At 39.8% G+C, this 20,918-nt stretch overlaps 2 protein-coding genes across 6 annotated transcripts in view; both read right to left on the bottom strand.

Moving 5' to 3' along the window:
- The window catches only part of bmpr2b (bone morphogenetic protein receptor, type II b (serine/threonine kinase)), a 52,264-nt gene extending 39,577 nt beyond the window's left edge, over positions 1-12,687 (bottom strand). For all 4 annotated transcript variants that reach the window (XM_060876717.1, XM_060876719.1, XM_060876718.1 and 1 more), the window contains exon 1: positions 11,774-12,687. In XM_060876717.1, the coding sequence (XP_060732700.1) occupies positions 11,774-11,846 (73 nt within the window). In that variant the 5' untranslated portion in view covers positions 11,847-12,687. The remainder of the gene's footprint in view (positions 1-11,773) is intronic.
- A 963-nt stretch (positions 12,688-13,650) lies between these two features.
- Positions 13,651-19,138, bottom strand: gpr39 (G protein-coupled receptor 39). Of its 2 annotated transcripts, none has more exons than XM_060876716.1 (3): positions 18,794-19,138; positions 17,806-18,643; positions 13,651-16,376 (listed from the first exon to the last, which is right to left on the bottom strand). In XM_060876716.1, exons 2-3 carry the CDS (start codon positions 18,566-18,568, stop codon positions 15,928-15,930), a joined length of 1,212 nt encoding a protein of 403 aa, XP_060732699.1. In that variant the 5' UTR covers positions 18,569-18,643; positions 18,794-19,138; the 3' UTR covers positions 13,651-15,927. The 2 variants fall into 2 exon arrangements, with proteins under 2 accessions (XP_060732699.1, XP_060732698.1); XM_060876715.1 differs by having other exon boundaries at positions 17,806-18,701; positions 18,794-19,136.
- Positions 19,139-20,918: the final 1,780 nt, after the last annotated feature.

The raw sequence follows: 20,918 nt of genomic DNA, 5'->3' as shown, positions 1-20,918 counted from the left end.
TTCTCCTGACTGACACTACTGAATCCAATTACCTGCAGGTCTTCATGACAGCAGCAAACCCCATGTCTGCACCACACACACACACACACACAAACACACACACACACAGACACACACACAGACACACACACAGACACACACAGACACACACACAGACACACACACAGACACACAGAGACACACACAGAGACACACACACAGACAGACACACACACAGACAGACAGACACACAGACAGACAGACACACACACAGACACACAGACAGACAGACACACACACAGACAGACACACACACAGACAGACACACACACAGACAGACACACACACAGACAGACACACACACAGACAGACACACACACAGACACACACACAGACACACACACACAGACACACACACACAGACACACACACACACACACAGACACACACAGACACACACAGACACACACAGAGACACACACAGACACACACAGACACACACACAGACACACACACAGACACACACACAGACACACACACAGACACACACACAGACACACACACACACACACACACACACACAGACAGACACACACACAGACAGACAGACAGACACACAGACAGACAGACAGACACACAGACAGACAGAGACACACACACAGACAGAGACACACACACAGACAGAGACACACACACAGACAGAGACACACACACAGACAGAGACACACACACAGACAGAGACACACACACAGACAGAGACACACACACAGACAGAGACACACACACAGACAGAGACACACACACAGACAGAGACACACACACAGACAGAGACACACACACAGACAGAGACACACACACAGACAGACACACACACACAGACAGAGACACACACACAGACACACACACACACAGACACACACACACAGACACACACACACAGACACACACACACAGACACACACACACAGACACACACACACAGACACACACACACAGACACACACACACAGACACACACACACACACAGACACCGGCCTCTCAATAAACTGGATATGGGCTTTATCGAGTACAACTTATACTGACAGAAAAGACCTACATACTGACAACCACTGGAGAGAATTTGTTAAATAGAGGGTGGGGTAAAAATGTATTTCTCTGCCTTTCCCTCCCACTTTATGAATCCCCACCTTGCGCCCTCAATCCTCTACACCCCTCTTTAAGTTCTCAGGGAAGGCGGCATGGCCTTGTTGGCAAGACTCCAAACTTCAGTAATGCACTAATGAGTATTTGTAGACTCCCTTTTGCACTGCCGACACCATTTGGGACATGAAAAAGAACAAAAAGAAGGGAGGGAGTGAGGGAGGGAGAGGGGGAGAAGGAGAGAGAGAGAAAGAGAGAGAGAAAAATCACAATTGACTGGTGTGTCTGCCCAGCAGACAGGAACTACAGTCTCTTGCTGTCACACAGCTCACTAAAAGCTGCAAATTACACACACAACACTCATACAGACACAAACCACACAGACAGAACAAATACACGACAATAAGCAAACACACTCCAGACAGTGCATTGAAATATACACTGTTTATTGGTCACACACAAAGCACACACACGCACACACACAATTGAATAATAAAACAGATGCAAAGCACCGAACACGGATAAAAAACCCAGTTTACGAAGTGAGCCAAATACACAGAGATGAAAGGAAAAAATAATGAATTGTGTTTCTCGGTATACAAGTACTGAGCTTAAATGAGATTACATTTATCCAACCAAAATAACAGGCTCTCCTCCAAGACACACAGAAATCAGAGATATTCTGAAGGGAGGGCGAGAATGAAGACAGACAGACCACTTGGAAACCTCAGCAGACATGCAGTTGTAATGTATTTCGAAACACATCATAACATTACATCTAGATTTGGGTGTTATGAGTGTAGTAGATTGTTTGAACAATGTTTTACATTAACCATGAGCCAAAGCTAGATCTCTTACAATAGATCATTACACTTCAAAAATAAACTTTAGTTCTTACTAGGTCAGGGGTTTGAACAAAAGCCACCAAACTTGCTGAAATCATGATATTATGAATGACGTTAACTTAAAAGACAATACTTACTGTTGCCAGTGAAATACTGTCATAGAACAATAAACTATCAGTCAAATTCTTGAATTGTACATTATGTGGCAAAGGTCTCTAAATGTAAAAAATTATGTAGCTAAAAACTAATGTAAAAAAGCTGTGGTGTGCCCAGCACCAAATTATAGTTGCATAGAAACCTAACCATCTACCCCGAAAATAAAAGTGGTAGCTAAGGTATTGTTGGTAAGCTAGTTAACAAATTACAGAACACAGACTAAGGGACAAAATAGTACACAATCAAGCAGCAGTAGTGTTAATTTCGTCACCTATTTTTAATTTAGTCTTAGTCTTGTGCCAAATGTCCTTGTTAGTTTTAGTCATATTTAGTCATTCACATATCTTTTTTGTTAGTCTTAGTCGACTAAAAGTCTCGTCATTTTAGTCTAGTTTTAGTCAAAAAATTTTAGCATGACCACATCTGGAATCTATTGTAAGAATAAATACAACGAGGCCTCATTAAATGCAATAATATCAGGAACACAAGTGTTATAGTGGAAATAAATAACTTAATGTTTAAACAGTGCATACAATCGACTTGACTGCACATCACATTTTTCACTTTATTGACACTGCTTTTAATCGTAATGCAAAGACCGGTCATCGGAACATAAGCTGTCATGTACAATAAAAGAGCCTGCGCAGCGACAGGAAATATAATTTAACACAAAAAGCCTAGACCTAGGGTGGACTTGCGCTCAGGAGTCTTTATTTATTTTATTTACTTATTTTTTGAGCGGCGTGTGGACGAATTCTTTCTACACACACACTATTTTATTTCTTGATAACAGACCGCTGCGAACTATAACACACCGTTGCCATGAAAAACAGAGCGTTGCCATGGACACACAGGATTCTAACCGTAGAGACGGAGCGCACTATTTTCTTTAGCGGAAACAATATAATTGTTTTTAAAATCAATAAACTTCTTTTTAAATCATCATTTTGAGTCAAATTATTGATTTATTTGGTAGGTAGCAATATAATAAACGGGATCCGCTTCGCGGACCTGTAACTTGAGCAACAGCGCGAAGCCGCGAACTCGTGCTGAATATTTTAAAGGCGTAACAGCTGATGAAAAAGCAGAGATAATTGTAGACGAAAATGAAGAGAGATTTTATCTTAGTTTTTATTTTATACAAAACATTTTCGTCTCGTCTTTTTTCGTCAACAATAATGCATGTTAATTTAGTCTTAGTCAGCGTTTTTGGACAGTGGTGCAGTCTCGTCATCGTCTCGTCTTAGTCATGAAAAAAAAGGCTGTTGACGAACATATTTCGTCTCGTCTCGTCTGACGAAATTAACACTAAGCAGCAGGTCATGTTATTTTGCACATAAAATTAGCCAATATTCAGATATGACCTGTTATGTTCTTTTTTTGACAAGTTTGAATGTTAAAAAAAAAAAAAATTATTGAAGTCTTGAAAGTGACTGTATATTCTAATAAGAACAGCTGACAAAAGTATGTGAACATGAACTTTATATATTTATACACTTCTAATTTCCCCCCGTGTTTGTACTCAAGAAATGTACTTTGTTTTAACTTTTTGTTTTACACACAACTGGGTTAATGTTAGATCTTAAGAGCAAATAATTTAAAATTACAGATTGTGGTTTTAAGATTAAAATAAAAATCTAAACCCTAAATACAAAATCTCTCAAATATTTCCAGGTACTACACATCAAGAGATTTTACTCCGTTTTGGCAACAAATTAATCCGCCAGGTAAAAAACGTTGTACTGCTATTCATATTGTAACTTAATCAATGTGTGTAGTGTATCAGGGATTCTGAAGTTCATTATATTTAAACACAGATACATACTGCTACTATAAGCTAATCAAGGGTGCGTGAGTTAATTAATAATACGCAATTTACCTTTGCCAGGACTGGTGATTTGACCATTCCTGAGGAACATGTTAGGATTCTGCACAGATTTGACACATGATAACACAGGAGATAAAAAGCATGGGGTAGAAATACGAGGCAGAGCCTGGAGGTGCTGATGCACAGCACGACGTCATGGAGCTTATAGCTCTTCAGACACCACGCTGTTCTGGATGAGGAGGCTGAGCTCTGAAGCTGTCAGCTCTGCAGGAGGTGCAGAGAAAAGGAGCAGATACAGGGTTGGCTGCTACTGCTCATCAAAGAAAATGCCAGCTGTGAGTCTTTTATAACATACCTCTCCAAGTAAATGCCCTCAGGAAAGGCCTTTTTTGGAACTATGGAAGCAACATGTTTGCTTTGTAGAGTCATAAGTAGAAAAGACAACCGAGTGTGTTTTTCATTTTGAGTGAGGCCAGAATGCATGCTTTAAAAATTCAAACCGAATAACAACAGCACTTTTACTCATAAGCATCATCTCTGAGAGTCAATTAACAAGACAGGACTGAAACTAATCAACATTTATAACCTCACCTCCCCAAGTGGGCTGCCTGCTGCTAGCACTGTCTTTCATATTAATCTATGTCCATTATGCTTTATCCGAGTCCCAGTACCAGCCATTACAAGAGAAAGCTGTATTATGGAATGCTGAGCAGTCTGTGAATGTCATCAACTTCTTCTTAAGATCCCATTGCCAAGCAAGGAAAGCATGCATATGCTGACATTAAAATGTGTACTGATCTTTGCTGACCAGATAGTGCCTTGTTCTGTATCTCTGTCCACCAGAGCTAGTCTGAGCACTTGGACCAGCAATCTGTAGACTTGTATATTTACTGCAAGGATAAAGCAAGGAAGAAGAGTTAGCTTATCACCACAAGGGTCAAGTGGCTTATAAATGTGCACTGGGGAGTAAAAAAAAAAAAAACTTGCTGAACATGCACCAACAGGTTTTTTATGAGGTTTTGTATGGAGAAAGGAAAGACCAGACTAACACCAACTGCCTCTTCCATCTTGTGAAAAGCAGCCGCACCCATTTACAGCTCCTATGCTGTCACTATGGGAACCTGCTCAGAGAAGCTTCCATTATATAAAATAAAAAACAACAAAAAAACAAACAAAAAAAAAACACACATGGTTGGCTGCAGTGTAACTAGGCGACTGGCTCTTTTTCCCAACTGTTACCGAGAGGGAGACACTAACCAACCACGCTCCTGTGCACCTTTCAGCTAACGAACAGAAATAAAAACCTTGATACAGCAACAACACATTCCTTAGGAGACAGCAGGGTGAAGACAGAAAACATACTAAACTTACTGAAGGTACATCAGACGGGAAAGAATACGTTAACCAGTTAAAGATCAACGCTGAAATACTCAAAAAAAAAAATGCAGGAATTTGGAAATAAATTCCTAGTCAATTCTGGAAAATGTTGAATAGCTTTGGCTGGATGAACTAAGAGGCAAGAACCTTTTCTGCTTCTAATCCATCCAGTAGATATAAGAGTGAGTGAGTGAGTGAGTGATAGAAACCTCTGAAAGAAATTGTTTTGTTGCAGCAGTACAATTAACAACAAACTACAGACATTGGACAAAGGATATAGACTGCAGTAAGCTAAGAAAATAAGAACAAGATATAAAAAATAAACCGCTAAATAGCAACAATTTAAGCAAATTTGATATACTGCGTGATAATCACTGCAACAGGATGATCAGTAATGAGCATTTACATTAAATTCTTTTTGCTAAATTTTCGGAATAAAACAAGTACAATCCTGTCAAAAGACAGATAATGATTTCGGAAAAAAAATTTGAGCAATTTTAACATTTTCAAAATAAAACTCGCCATTACTTTACTACAAACACCTTTTCTAGACAATCCCACCCCAAACAAACAGTTACACATTGTGTTTTCCAACTTTTATTTGCAACTAAATCCAGATCATGGGAATTTAACATGGCTACAGGTTTGCACATTAGTCAGTTGTTCCATTGGCTCTGGTCAGTCAGGCAACTGAGGCTGGCAGAGCAAAACACCGCCTGAAAAGCTTTAGTGCTGAGCCTCTAACCACAGAGGGCATTGCCAAGGTTTTGAAATAGCCCTTTACAAATACGCCCCCTTCCAGTTCTCTCCTCTGCACTTGCCTCTCGCCACCCAGACATGTGGGTGCTGTTGGCAAAAGATCGGCTCACGTCCCCCTGCATGACCTGGCGACTCTGCCAAGCTTTCCTAAAGCAACTCCCATGCATGTGCACCCGGCTCTCTTCTCAGGGGCTAAAAGCAGCTTAATCACTATCTATGGTCTACAGGAGGCTAATTTCCCCCAACTCTATCTCTGACATGGACAGGGCAGAGTGTGTTATAGACTTAGACTTATAAAAATAACATCATTGGACTGCATGGAGGGAAATAATATGAAGAAATATAGCACTGTAACCAGAAAGGTTAAGCCAGCTTCGAAAATCTACACATTCGAATGCATTTCCTGCTTCCAATGACAACACATCAACTCAAGAGATTAACCTGGCATCTGTTTTTTCCTTCATGTCACAGTGTAAAGTGATCTGAGTCTCTGAAGCCCAGCACAAAGGCAAACAGGGGCAGCTGGGAAAGACAAGCAATGCAGTTACTGTGGACACCAGCCAAACTGAGAGACATTATTTCATTGTGGGTAGCATGCAAGCGAGTGGGAGGACGTATGAGCATGTTTACAAAAATGTGTGGGCTGAATGGTTAATTCCTATAAAGCAGCATTGCCTTTAAATGTGTGAGATTCACATACAATGGGGTGGACTGGGCAAAACTGCAGCATTTAGGAACAAGGACGGTTTGTTTATTCAAAATAAATGAATGAATAAATAAATAAATGAGAGGGGGGGGAATAAAAACAGGAAACGGATAGAAAGAAAAAAGATAACCTGTGTTTTGAGAAGGTCATTTTCTTTCCATAGTGTCATTTATCAGTCATGTGAAATGCGTTTCTGGAGTGATGACGGGTGTCTATGACTTGATGAATAAAAAAGAAAAGGGTAGACTTTTCAGTCTTTTCAGCTGTTCGTGAAGTGTTGTGCGTGTCTCGGCGTCAACACAAGGGAATGCCCCCCAAACACACACAAAGACACAGCCCTCCCCCCTCTCTGCCCCGCCTGCCATGGAGCCAGGGAGAGACACATTGTTTAGTCTAAACCCTGCTGCTACAGAGCGCCACACTGTACACACCAGACATCCTCCACCCCCCACACGCATACTCGCTTGCTGATTAGAGTATCTGTCCTCAGAGGAGATCTAAACAACAGCCGTGGAAAAAAAAGTTAGTTTGCTTTCAGTGTTAAAAATCCTGCAAACTTCTACAACAGATTCACAACAGCACACACCAAGCCAACGCAATTCCATGCAGTAACAGTGGCAAACACACAACACACACGCATACACGCTGTGTTTCTAACGGGCAAGACCGTGGGGTTCAGTGAACTGGCGACCTGCGCATTCTTTTTCACAATCAGAATCCAAATCAAAAACATGGCATAACATGACGCAGTGCGAGCATGCAGCCAATGCTCAGCCTCGACTTCCTGCCCAACCCCACAGAGGGACAAATTTCTTCAAGCTGCCTGTGTGCACTCGCACTCACACAAAGACATAAAAAGCAGCTTTAAAACTTTACACCGTTGACAACTCTTTTTTTTATTTATTTAAAAGTGGAACTTGAAAAGTCTAACTTGAATTCACATTGATTTTTTCAGTCAGCAAACATGTCTAAGAGACAAAGACTCAAACAGGAACAATTCATCCCAGATGAAAATATGTAGCATATTATAGTAATTACAGAGAAGGAAAAAATCCAAGGCAAGCGTTCCTTGTGTGTAATTTCCCTTTAGCCCTATATTCTCTGAATGATGCAGGAAAATGCTTTCATATAACCACACACACACTAAAGGATTTTATAGAGTTAAATGTTTCTAACAACATTTACTGTGGCATTTTGTGGGTAACACTAGTATGGCATTCTTAAGCAATGTTCATGTGGAAAATACATTTTTGCCCCCACCCCCACAAAAAAGAAATATGATAGGCAAAGACAGAATAAAGCCTTGTGGTTCTACTATACGATAAATATATGGAATAAAATGACAGATCCACCAGAGGATAGATTTGCCTCAACCACCAAAAGTGCATTACTTCAAATAACAGCATATATTCCACTTCCATAGCAATTTGCCAACAATTAAAATGTTAACTTATTAATATAGTTGCTATAATTTCATGCTCTAGAATGTCTAAATGACATGTTCAAGATTGTGTTCTTGCTTATGTTAAAGCAACTACAAACAAGACATGTCCTCACCAGCTTTCCTCGTGTTCTGTCTCTCCTTCTAGAGAACCTGTCATTTTACTGCGAAAAGAAACTGAAAATCTCTTGTGCTCATAAAACTAATAAAGCACTGCAATCGTTACAAAAAAGCTTACAACTGACACACCTTAAAATGTCACATCACAATTATGTTTAACTTTGTTAAAAACATCTCTCAGGTCAGTTTATTACTAGTCTTAGTGTAGGTTTACTGAATACTGTACAAGCCCCGTGTACGAGCTATTACTAGAGGAACAATAACATATTAGGACAAGTGCATTGATAATAATGTTCATGTTACAACCAGAAATACTTTATGAGCCATCATGTTGTACAAAAATGATTCACACCTTCTGATCAAACAGATTGGTGCAATAAGCCATGCTACAAAATGAAATTAACTGGTTCTGGTTTCACGTGAAAACCTACATGGAAATAAGATGACATCATAAAACTAATATCAATAATTAAAAAAATTACAAAACATTAAAATATAACAACTGAAGGTTTTTGTTTTTTTCCCCCCAAATGTGATATTGTTGCTTGGCAAATATAAATATTGTGGTACATACTGTACATTGGGCTTCCCAATTCAGTCAAACATATTATCCTGATATTGGAAGATTTGTGAAAATGCATCTTTTCAATATTTAGATTTTTATTGACAAAACAGAATAAAACTCTTTTTTCCTCTTAGAGAAATATAAAATGTGGTTTAAAAGTACATGTTATGACTGAGACCCATGATACCTTTAACAGCACAATCCTAAGATAGCCTCATTATTTACAGTGAAAAAACACTACATGGACATATGGTGTGTGTGGTTGGGGGTTGTGTCTTAATCCTATTCATAAAAAATGTTCATGAATGAAACTGTATGAAACGCATCATACAGCACCACACAAGCATCCAAAACCCCTCCATGTTAATGACAAAGTAAAAACTGGTGACACTTTTTGGTTGCGTTTTGTCTTACATGATCCTGATATTTATCCCATGTCATGATAAACCTCTACGGAAATTGCAATTTATTCTCCAAGCAAAGATGTACACACGCAAACGTTATTACTTGTTTTGGCCTGCAGCCTGTCTATTGGTACATTCCTAACTTCACAATTTGAATGGCATTTCTGGGAAAATCTGACAGCTCTAATGTGTGTTGGCCTCTTCCCTCACCGCAGAAGGGTAATGAGCTCTGCCGGGCTCAGCAGACTGCGAACAGGAGCCACAGCTTCATGCTGAATCGACAAGTCAGAGACAGGGTAATGGCTCTCTCCCTCGCTCTCACACACCAAACTCAGAGTGATGGAGAATAATCACAGCGGTGGCACATCCGTGCTGGGCTTCCTAATGTGCCATCAACCAGCAGTAAGGAGGAAAACTGGCCAAGCTGTTAAGTAAGACACAGTGGCTGCACACAATAGGCAATCTTACCAACTCTGTAAGACCAAGAACAGTTAGAATTCAGAACCTGCTTCTTCGCCTAAATAAAAGGCTAAAATTCAAAAGAAAAAAAAAAGCAATCTGTTCATTCTCTGTCGAGATCAGCCAGTGTGTATCCTGTTAATGAACATGTGCCAATCTTCAACAAAGAATATGCAAGGTTAACTGTGGCAGATGCACAGGAATTAAAATGTCATCAAGCGGACATAAAAATCTCCGTAGGACGAGGCAAAACAAAAACACTTACAAATAAAACTAAGATGATCTGATTTTTTTTGTAAAGCCCATATTTATCTATTTATTCCTACTTTAGCTTTTGTGTCTCACAATCATGAGAAAAACATGAGATATGAAATAAGAGCCCAGTTCACCAAGACTGTTAAGATCATCAGAGTGCTTGCAAAACTGGTATTATCAGAGTCTAGTTGTAAAAAATATGGAAATCCAATCTCCCAAAACATGGATTTCTTATGAACGACCTTTAGCAGAGAACAGACATTACGAAACATAAACTGACCTCTCTGACAATAAACAATTACTTTTCTCCATCTTGTGAATCTACTTTTTTTTCCATTCATCTGAAATAATTCAGTAAAACAGACTCTCTAGATGCCCTTCTCAATTGTCTTCAGTCCCCTTGTAGCATTGCAGTGACGGACACTTCTCAACAAAGTCAAGGCTAAACTCCAACTGTATTAGAGCACCTGGTTCTGAAGGCTCAATCAAGCCTGACTGTATTCCAAAATGAAATACTGAATACCAAGTGGACCTAAATATAAGGGGTTGCAAACATTTTTTGGCAAACAAAAAAGCAAACCTGCATCATACTGCCTTAGAGCTGCACATTGATCTCAAATTTGTTTCTCAACACAATTCAGTTCCAGTAAATCGATTCTGTATCATTAGCACTTGAGCAACAATAACATTGATCACCCTACCATCACCCTTATTCGCTGTGACCAATGACCACAAACGCTGCCCCACCTCACCTCAAAAAAAGCTACGCATCTGCAAAAATAAAAGAGGAGAAACTATGCTGAATAAAGTGCCTGTTAAATATGTATTTAATGTCATGTATTGAGCTGTAAATTTTCATGTCCTACACAATGAATGAATAAAATGAAACGCAGACATGACAGTACTGACAGTAACGCGTGAACTCGCAGACCCGTAACTCATCAATGCTGCATTGCACACAAACATGTTCATCACAACAGATTTTACTGACAAGTGTGCAGAAACATTGCTAGCAAAAACTTTACAGCTATTACAGAACATGTAATATTAATTCTTTACTGTGTCATGGGTTACTGCTGTTACGCTCCGCATCTAAAGCATCTTCATACGATTCGTGTTTTATTCTGAGTGGTGGTCATTTTAGCTCCAGATACAGGTTATTTGTGTAAATGTCATCAGAACTAGGTTGAAGAACCGTGAGTAATAACTGGCAGCACATTTATAAGTTACTTAATGATAAACACAAGCTGTGTTGTACCTTAAACTATGATCACCCTATACGTTATGGGCCAATTTTCCATCTTAAAGCCACCCTCTACTATTTAGGATTAAGATTAGAAAGACACGGGAAATGACTTTGGATTAAAGAGACAACCATCTTGTCACTCTCAGCTACTAAGTATAACTACAAGAAACAGGAGCAAAACCTTTCTGATGCTTAAAACAAGGCTCCATACGACTATTATTACTACTATTACTACTTCTAACAACGTTAAACTTATTAACATCTTTCGGATATTCACTGAATCTTTCAAAGTGACCTTTAGGGAACAAGGAACAAGGCTCAAGAATACAGAACAGGAGGAAAGGATGGAGATATTTTTGTGTAATTTTGTCAAAATCAGGTCATTATATAGCAAACAAACAGCATGGCATAAGTGATGTTACAAATACATCTGGGTGAGTTTTGTAGAGCAGATATTCGGTCGGATGCTGTATTATTGCTGAAAGCGCTCACCTGCAGCAGGACTGAAGAGAAGCACGGAGTAAAGCGCCAGAGTCAGAACCGACACCCGGCCGCATGCGGTCATGTTGTCACTCGGCTCTTTCACACAGGGCCTCACAGCTCCAGGATGATTAGTTCACTCCTTATTCCAGCCGAGTATCCGAGTTCATTCGAGAGAACGGAACAGTCCGACACCGGAGTCTTGGCACACCAATGCGGACGGACAGTACATGATTTCCACAACGCTCGGTTTGCTCGGTGTCGACTCTGACTCCCTGGACGCAGCGTTAGAGTCGGTAAGTTAACCGATTCGTCCAGCTAGCTTGTTAGCACTACAGTCTGGCGCCGGTGCTGTGTGAATATTAGCCTGCATTGCGTGCTCGGGACTTAGCGAGTAACTGAGATAAAATGTCGCCGTCACAAATATCCCTGTATAGTCTCTGATTTAGGGAGACTTTAGCTCACCGGCTAACAAGCTGAAGTTGGTTAAGCTAATCTGACTAGCTAGCTATAAGCAGTGGGTCAGTTCGTCATGACAGTCGGTTAGTTAGCTGGAGCTCCTGGAGCTGTGAGATACAGTGTGGATATCGTCACAGAAACACAGCTGATGTAATAATATTTAAGTTATGTGTTAAAATAAAAGCCCCACACACACACACGCGCGCGCGCACTGAGCCGCCGTCGAGCTGCACCGTCGGTGAGAGAGAGAGAGAGAGACTTCTGAGGGGAAAAATAGCTCCACGGTCGATTCTAATCCAAACAAACGGGACTTTTAAAGGTGAGACGCGGTTTTTAACCGTCTAAAGACGCACGGATGCGGTCGAAAAGCGAATCCGCGGTTGTTTGGACGACGCGAAGCTGTTCTGCGCGGGCGAGTTGTTGTTGTGGAGAGTCTCAGCCGTGCGCGCGCGCGACCTCTCGCTAAGTTCTCCTGTTCACGTACACTGGCGCCCGCTGAAGAGGTCGGTTCTTATAAAAGAGTCGGTTCGTGTATCAGAGAAATTCGACTCTGAAGCTTTAGCGCTGGTTCGTTTGGAGAAAGCGATACAGTTCAAGTTCAGTTTTCAAATCACACAGAAAAAAGCTGTGAGTATTTTAACTTGGAAATCAATGTACTATGTTAATCACATCAATTTTAAATTGATAAGCATATCAAGGCTACTTAGCCAAATAAATTGAGTTCTGTAGGTTTATCCCAAATTAACCAGACATTTTAATCCACTTTATCTCTCCATAATAATGGTAACTTCTAACTAACTAATGTGCGTTTCATGAAATTAAGAAATGTGCAAGAACCTTTGTCATACTAATGATAACGTATCAGTGTGTGGAACCGACTCTGGAATTTGATTCTATCAGTTCCCGACGCAAGGAATCAGAATCAGAGTCGATACCAACATGGCCAGAATCTTTCCCTCCTCCCTCCTGTCTGCTGTCTGCTGTCTGTCTGCTGTGTTTCAGTTGTTCAGCAGTACAGCACAGTCCTGCACACGGGAGTCTAGACAGAGTATTAACACACCTCTTAAGTCATGCTGCTACATATGGGGCAGAAGATACAGTCAAATCAATTCAATAAACATGTTCTAAAGATCAGTTTCTGGCTATGGGTGTTTAAAAATCTACACAAAGTTGATCATTACAAGGACTTGTTACACATTATATATTTTAGATGTACCATTTACAACATCCTTAAATTGTTATATTATAATAAATTATATTTTAATGTCTTATATTTAAGACATTCACATTATTGTCTTATGAAAAGAAACAAATTAGTAACAGTACTGAAATGTTCATCTTATTTCAGTGGACAGCGCGCCCTCTGGCGTTCATGATCAATAACTGCAGTTGGCTGCTAACTTACATTACATTTACAGCATGTAGCAGACACTCTTATCCAGAGTGACTTACATTTTTATTTCAGTTTATACACCTGAGCAATTGAGGGTTAAGGGCCTTGCTCAGAGGCCCTGCTGTGGCAACTTGGTGGACCTGGGATTTGAACCAATGACCTTCCGATCAGTAGTCAAACACCCTAACCACTGAACATTACATTACAACAAACATTACTAAAGTACACTCTCTGGCCAGTCGTGACATTTATACACTTAGCCAACTATGTGGCAGTAGAGCAATGACTACAAAGTCACAAGTTAAGAGCTTCAGTTAATATTCACATCAGACATCAGAACGTGGGAAAACCATTGTGACTTAGGGACTGTGGTATGGCGGTACAGTATGGTTGTTGGTGCCAGATGGGCTCTTTGGAGTATTTCAGAGACAGCTGAAGCCCTGGGGTTTTCATGCACAATTTCTCTAAACTTTTTTAGCCTGTTTTTGTTCACCACAGTTGTAGAGTGGTTATTTAAGTAGCATTCCTGACCATTTATTAAACCAGTCTGGTCATTTCTCTCTGACCTTTCTCATCAAAAAGTTGGTTTCTGCCAACAGAATCACTGCTCACTGAATGTTGTCTTTATCACACCCTTATGTTTAAACTCTAGAGAGTGTTGTGTGTGAAAATCTCAGGATATCTGTTGCTTCTGATATCCTCAAACGATCCTGTCTGGCACCAACAACCATGCCAAGGTCAAAGTCACCGATATCACTGACATTTATTCCACATTCTGATGTCTGATAATAAACAGTAACTGAAAATCTTGACTTGTATTTACCTGATTGTATGCATGGTGCTGCTGCCACATACTTGGCTGACTGAACAATTGCATGAATAAAACAAGTGTACATGTTATTAAAATAGCAAGTAAATGGGCTTTAAATGTGTTTAATTTGAACAATAGTAGTGTAGAAGTGTTATATCAATAAAAAGAGGAGGGGAATAACTTTTTATTGATATAACTTTTTTATATTTGCTGAACAAAATGATAATAAGGAATTACTAACACGTATACACAGCACTCGTTCTCTTGAGTCAGAAAATAGTCAGTAAAAGCCAATCTTAAATAGTGACATATGTAAATGTAGTGCAACAGAAAATATCGCAGTACAATGATGTATTTGTTTAAGCATTCGGTAGGTGGATTTACTGTACACTAGAGCAGGCTAATGAGTTAGATAAAGTGATTCTAATTGGAAAATGTATGAATATAAAATAAAGTTACAATATTAATAAAAGTAGTCTGTATTGAAATATATCAAAACACACTCTTCATTTTCAGTGGATAATCTCTCAGGCAACTGTGTGAAAGCAAACTCTCACACACACACACACACACACACAACATAACATATGTATATATCCTGTGTTTAACATGAACATCAATGTTTATACACTAGAACCATACCATTGTTTTTTTACCTAATGTTTATCTGGTCAATGTGTAAAGTGAAGCCCACAATGAGCAAAATATTTTTTTGTGTTATTTAACTGGTAAAATTCAGATTTGAGGCTGAATACCAAGTTCTAATATTACATCATCAACATTAGGAAACATAGTGTAATTTAATATTTGCTCTCTTATGTGGATATATTTTGAGTCCTGGTTTGAATAAACATTATTCAGTACAGTTGTATTCCATTAACATTTAAGCAACTGTCATTTAATACATGTGCTAACCTACTGTGTCAAAATTATTAAGAATTTATTAATGTTTGTGTAAAAGAATGTAGTAAATAATGTTAGTTGTTAGGGAACCTTAATGTATAGTGTTAATTAATACAGTCATTCATTCAATGCATGAAAAGGGAAAATCTACTAGTTTCCAGTTTATAAAGGAGGAGCCGTCTTTGCACCTAACGTTAGTGGTTACTTTGCCACAGAATTCTATCACATAGGTGAGTTTGTACATAAAACAACTGAGTGTAGAAATTCCGGCTGAATTTAACCTGTTCATAAGCAAAAAGGAAGCACTATAGGACCACCAATGACCAAAATGTACCTTGTGGTGAATAATACTGAGCACAACAGTGAGGTATTATTATAGGTATAAATATTGGTATGTGTATTTCATGTGAGTCACTGCTGAGTTGAGAAACATTCCACCAAACAAAGTTCCTCGACCAGCCAAATTGTACATGGAAAAAAAAAAGACTAGCAACAGTCTGCAACTACATCTACAAGGTGGACCAACAAGTCTTAAAAGTGGCCATTAAAATGATCCAGGGTGCCAAGTAGGGTTTAGCGAAGGAGGAGGCTTGACATGACTCACGTGTCTGTCTCTGACGAGACAGCTGGAGGTGTGTCTAATTTCTGAACAACAGGGCTGCTCTCTGCACTCAGGTTCAGAGTTTCAGCATCTCTGCTGGAAGGCGGAGTGCTCTTCTGCTGGGATTTTCTGCGCAGCAGCGGACGCAGTGAATGGCTGGATGCATGAGGAGCTTTGCTCTTCTCCACCGTTCTCTTGTTAACATGCTCGATAGAGAGACGACAGCACAACGCCTGCAGGAAAGCTGTGCGAAACTGGCGTGATGAGAGATTGTAGAGCATAGGGTTTAGCACAGAGCTCAGGTAGAAGAAGGTGTCAGCTATAGGGTGCAATTTCACATATGACAGCAAGTAACTCCTGTTCCATGATTTCTTGGGTATGGATGCTGACATCATGCGCCGTACCTGGTTTGGCATCCAGCATACGAGCAGCGCACACACGATCAGCACTAAGAGAAACACCAACACAAAACACAAGAGTAAACACACTTAAGGACATATTAAGAAAAGCACATATGAATATTCAGTACATATTTAAATAAAGCAAAAAAAAAACAGAAGGAGAGAGAAACATCATGCAAGATACACAAAATATATTGTACAGGACATTTTGATGGACATTATTTGATTTGATGTTGATTGAATAAGTTTGAATACCCTCATTATTTCTGGGTGAATAAAAGGTCCTCAGTTTGGTCACTTCCCATATTCCACCAGCAGCCAGCTCTCTACTACAGTACAACAACTCAGGGAGAATGAAGCCTAACACATGCCTCACGTGAAACGCATGAAGCCAGACAACTGCATCTTTTTTTTTTTAAACTGCTGCTTGTGCTGTATCACAATTACACACTCAAAGTAAAGCTCTGTCTTCCCTCTTGCACATACATATATCACATAGACAAAGATGTGTTGTTTTTGGTTTTCATCATCAACTGATTTGAAGAAGGAAGGTGATGACCGGGATTAGGAAATGTCCAGATAATGTTTGAAAAGAAAAATAAAATCTTTGAATTATCAATTCTTTCAGTGTTGATACCTTACCATATAGAATTCAAATTAAGATTCAAATGTAATATTTTTCACATACAAAACTATATTAAGATTAACTATATTAAGATCTTATCTGTATTAAGATAAGATTTATATCTTATTTATATTATATTTTCATTTGGAATAATTATAGACCATCTGTGAAAGACAAGACAACCCTAAGGGGGTGTGCAAACTTTTGCCCTCAACTGCAATAGTCTGTCCATTCCATATATATATATATGGAAAAGTGCTAAAGTTTCTCTACTGAACTCTCTGTACTGATTTGGCTCATTAAATGCAGTTAATTGTGCAGCTTATTTCATGTAAATCAGCAGACATTCACGTTGTACATTTTTACACCGTGATAATAGCTTGTATTTCACCATAATTCCTTTAGTGTCAGCAAGCTAGCTAACTGAGAAACATGTGTTATGGTGTCAAAAGAAAAGAAAAGAAAAGAATAATACATATGTACTAGTGAACCTGGCATCGTCTGGGTTTCCGATAGAAAAAAGGGTGTAAACATGACAAACTCGTAATTACCACTTCAGAAGAAACCTCATACAGACACACACAAAATATTCTCTTACTTTTGCATTTAACTCACGTTAGCCTTCACTATAAGACATTGAGCATAGTTACATATAGACTAAATGAGGTTTATAAACAGTAAATGCTTACTTTTATGTAACTAATCTGAATAATTGAACCAGGATGAATAATTGTATGTCATGTCAGTTTAAAATGTTATGATTGCTTATGAAACAAAATGCTTACTACATTTCTACTTCAGTCTTTTTATACTGTATTCAATTAAACTGTTGTGTAAATGCAGCGAGTTACCTAAAAAAATGATGGTCTGCTTGCGTGAGGCTTTGACTCTGGCATTCTCATGTTTAGGCCCGCTAGTGCCTGAAGTGTCTGTAGTAATCATGGGGGCTTTGAGGACTACAATCATGCTCCTGCACATGAAAGCCACGCTGCCAAGGACCAGCAGGTAGAGGATGAAAGCGACAAAAACACTGGCACGATACATTCCCCAGTACTCATGCAGGTTGGTGCAGAAGGTCAGGTTCTTTGCCGGTGCTCCTCCTGGCTCTACCACATGACCTTGAGTTCCAGTTGTAATTAGCAGAGGCACAGCAATGAGGATGGAGGTAAGCCATGCAGCGAGGATGAGGTGAGCAGTGCGGGCATTTGCTAACACTTTGTAGCGAAATGGATGGCATATAGCCATGTAGCGTTCAAAGCTTAGAGTGGTCACATTGAGGATGGTGGCATAGCTGCACGCTTCAAACAGGAAGTTATAGATCTTGCAGGCTGCGTTTCCAGAAGCAGAGCTAAAGGGGAACCAGATGGCACTATAGAGTTCCACGGGCATGCCAATCAGCAATACCAGCAAATCAGAGCAGGCCAGGCTCACCATGTGATCAGTGACACACTTCTGCAAGTACCCTTTTCTCTGAAGCACCTGTGTGACATGAATAGTGATACTGTTCCCTAGAATTCCTAGGATAAGAATGAGGCTGTAGAGTACTGTGAGGAAGACCTTCACTCCAAACTTCATCTCCAGGTTTTGCCAGTTCAGATCACTTTCCTGTTCCATATTCTCCTGCTCTGGCGCTCTGCTCTGATCCACCCTGTTGACTTTAGCCCAGATAGTCTTATCTTTCCAGGAACACTGCACCGATATCAGCACTATTAATCATCAAACTACTGCTGGAACCATGATAATGTTCCTATAAACAATAAAAAGCCAATTTTGAGTTTTATGCATTAAGGTGTATTAGCTTCTACCTTCTACATGAAGTCTAGTAAAGTGTTCTCTTACCTGACTAGTCCAGCTCTCCTGAGTCAGCTGAGCCAACTCACTGTGCCTCCATAAGCCAGCTGATTCGTGGTGTCCTCCTTTTCTGGCTGGAGTCTCTTCCTGGATATTTGTACGTAGGTTCAGCTTGGTTTTAAGCAGTGCTTCTCTTTTTTCCCTTTGAAGCCAACTGAGTTAATGATTACAGTTAACGTCGAGGCTGAGGGAGTGTACATATATGTGTGTAGGGTGTGTGGGTGTGTGCTAACCAGCATGAGTTACGTAGACTGGCCTTCGCTTTACCACCTTTGGAAATTTGTGTGATGAGTCACATGTTTACCTTAGAATAACATCCGAACCATTTTGGTCAGATAAGAAATTCTAGCACATACGAAGCTCTTAAGAGCTTAAGGAAATTCTGACTTTCATATTACATATACTTTTTCCTGTTCAGACTCAGACTGATTTCTTGAGTAACCATTTTAACAGATAGTAAAGCTCTCGTTAATCATGTAAAGTTTCCCAAACATGTCTTAAAGTCTCAGTGAAGCAGAATCTCATAGACCCTCCCAAATTTTTTTCAGCTCCACCACTCACTCAAACCAACTAAAGTAAACAGGAGGAAAGCAGCTATGTGTTGAATAAGTTTAACCAAACTAAACTGGAATCAGGAAACACTCCGCTGTTTGTTTCAGAAAAACAAACCTTATTGACCTTATTGTTCATTTCCGAAGTGTAAGAAGAAATAAAAATAGTGCACATTGTCCACTTTCTTTCTTCAGTTTAAATCTTGACTCAAATTTACAGCCATCAGATTCAGAACATCTGCCTAAAACAGGGATAAAGATCTCACACCTCATGTCTGAGAAGTCAGGTTCACAATCAGCCTTTTCTCTAGCTCATTCTTGTCGAGACATGTCAGTAAAGAATACGCTCTGGGAAATGTAGCTTAAATCTAGAGCCCTAAAGGGTTCCATCTACAAAAATCTTGGAGAAGTGTGTGGCATGGCCATGGTGAGTTTATTTTCAGATTTGTGGCGAGCTAGTTTCAAATACATGCACCAAATGTGGTAGGAACATGGGTCTCCTAAAGACACACAAATTTTCACATCACATCCATTATATATGCAGGAAGTTGGACATTTAGGATCCTGTGAGTTTTAACCGATGCCAAACTTTTAAATACATCTCATACTTGGACAATCAGACTCAAACCATATTCAGTCAGCATAATGGTAAGATATTCAGGATGCTAAATGGTGATGTTTGATATTTTGAATAGTGTTGCTACTGTAAAGGCGGTATTCACATTGCGCAATTTCTCAATTTGCATGTTTGATCACGGAGGCATTATCCCATTCACATGCCAAAAGTGAATCATTGTAATAGTCATTGTCTTTTCTTTTTTTTTGTAACACTTAGTGGTAAAGTGGATAGTCTTCAGGATATAGGTCTTTGCTCTTTGAGGTATTGTTGTCTTATGAACTGTAAAAAAAGAGGGGCTGGTGAGGGAATCGCTGTTTAAACAGTGAGAACAGGAACTAAATTGTTGACCGACATTCCTCTTCTTCATCTTCATCTTCTACCGCTTATCCGAACTACCTCGGGTCACGGGGAGCCTGTGCCTATCTCAGGCGTCATCGGGCATCAAGGCAGGATACACCCTGGACGGAGTGCCAACCCATCGCAGGGCGCACACACACACACTCTCATTCACTCACGCAATCACACACTAGGGACAATTTTCCAGAGATGCCAATCAACCTACCATGCATGTCTTTGGACCGGGGGAGGAAACCGGAGTACCTGGAGGAAACCCCCGAGGCACGGGGAGAACATGCAAACTCCACACACACAAGGTGGAGGCGGGAACTGAACCCCGACCCTGGAGGTGTGAGGCGAACGTGCTAACCACTAAGCCACCGTGCCCCCACAGACATTCCTCAAGATTGAAAATGTTGTAAATATTGTCAAATTGCTGTGGTACAAAATGAATAAAACACTTTGGATTTAGTTTTTGATTATTTTCCCAAAACGGCACAAACTTTTATAATGCACCTCTGAGATATCCACATGCCGGTACTGGCTGATAATACAGACATTGATGCATGCTCGGTGCTTGGCCCAGCCTATTGCTCCTTGCAGCTAT

The sequence above is a fragment of the Tachysurus vachellii genome, chromosome 8 (assembly GCF_030014155.1).
Source record: "Tachysurus vachellii isolate PV-2020 chromosome 8, HZAU_Pvac_v1, whole genome shotgun sequence".
NCBI lineage: Eukaryota > Metazoa > Chordata > Actinopteri > Siluriformes > Bagridae > Tachysurus > Tachysurus vachellii.
Note: the sequence above shows the minus strand (reverse complement) of the source record. Positions and strands in the feature narration are given on the sequence as shown.

Excerpts from the sequence above, each read along its gene's own strand:
- gpr39 (XM_060876716.1), bottom strand. The coding sequence starts at position 18,568 with ATGGAACAGGAAAGTGATCTGAACTGGCAAAACCTGGAGATGAAGTTT. Across the intron at positions 16,377-17,805 it reads GCAGACCATCATTTTTTTAG|TGCTGATCGTGTGTGCGCTG; the intron begins GTAACTCGCTGC and ends TGTTTCTCTTAG.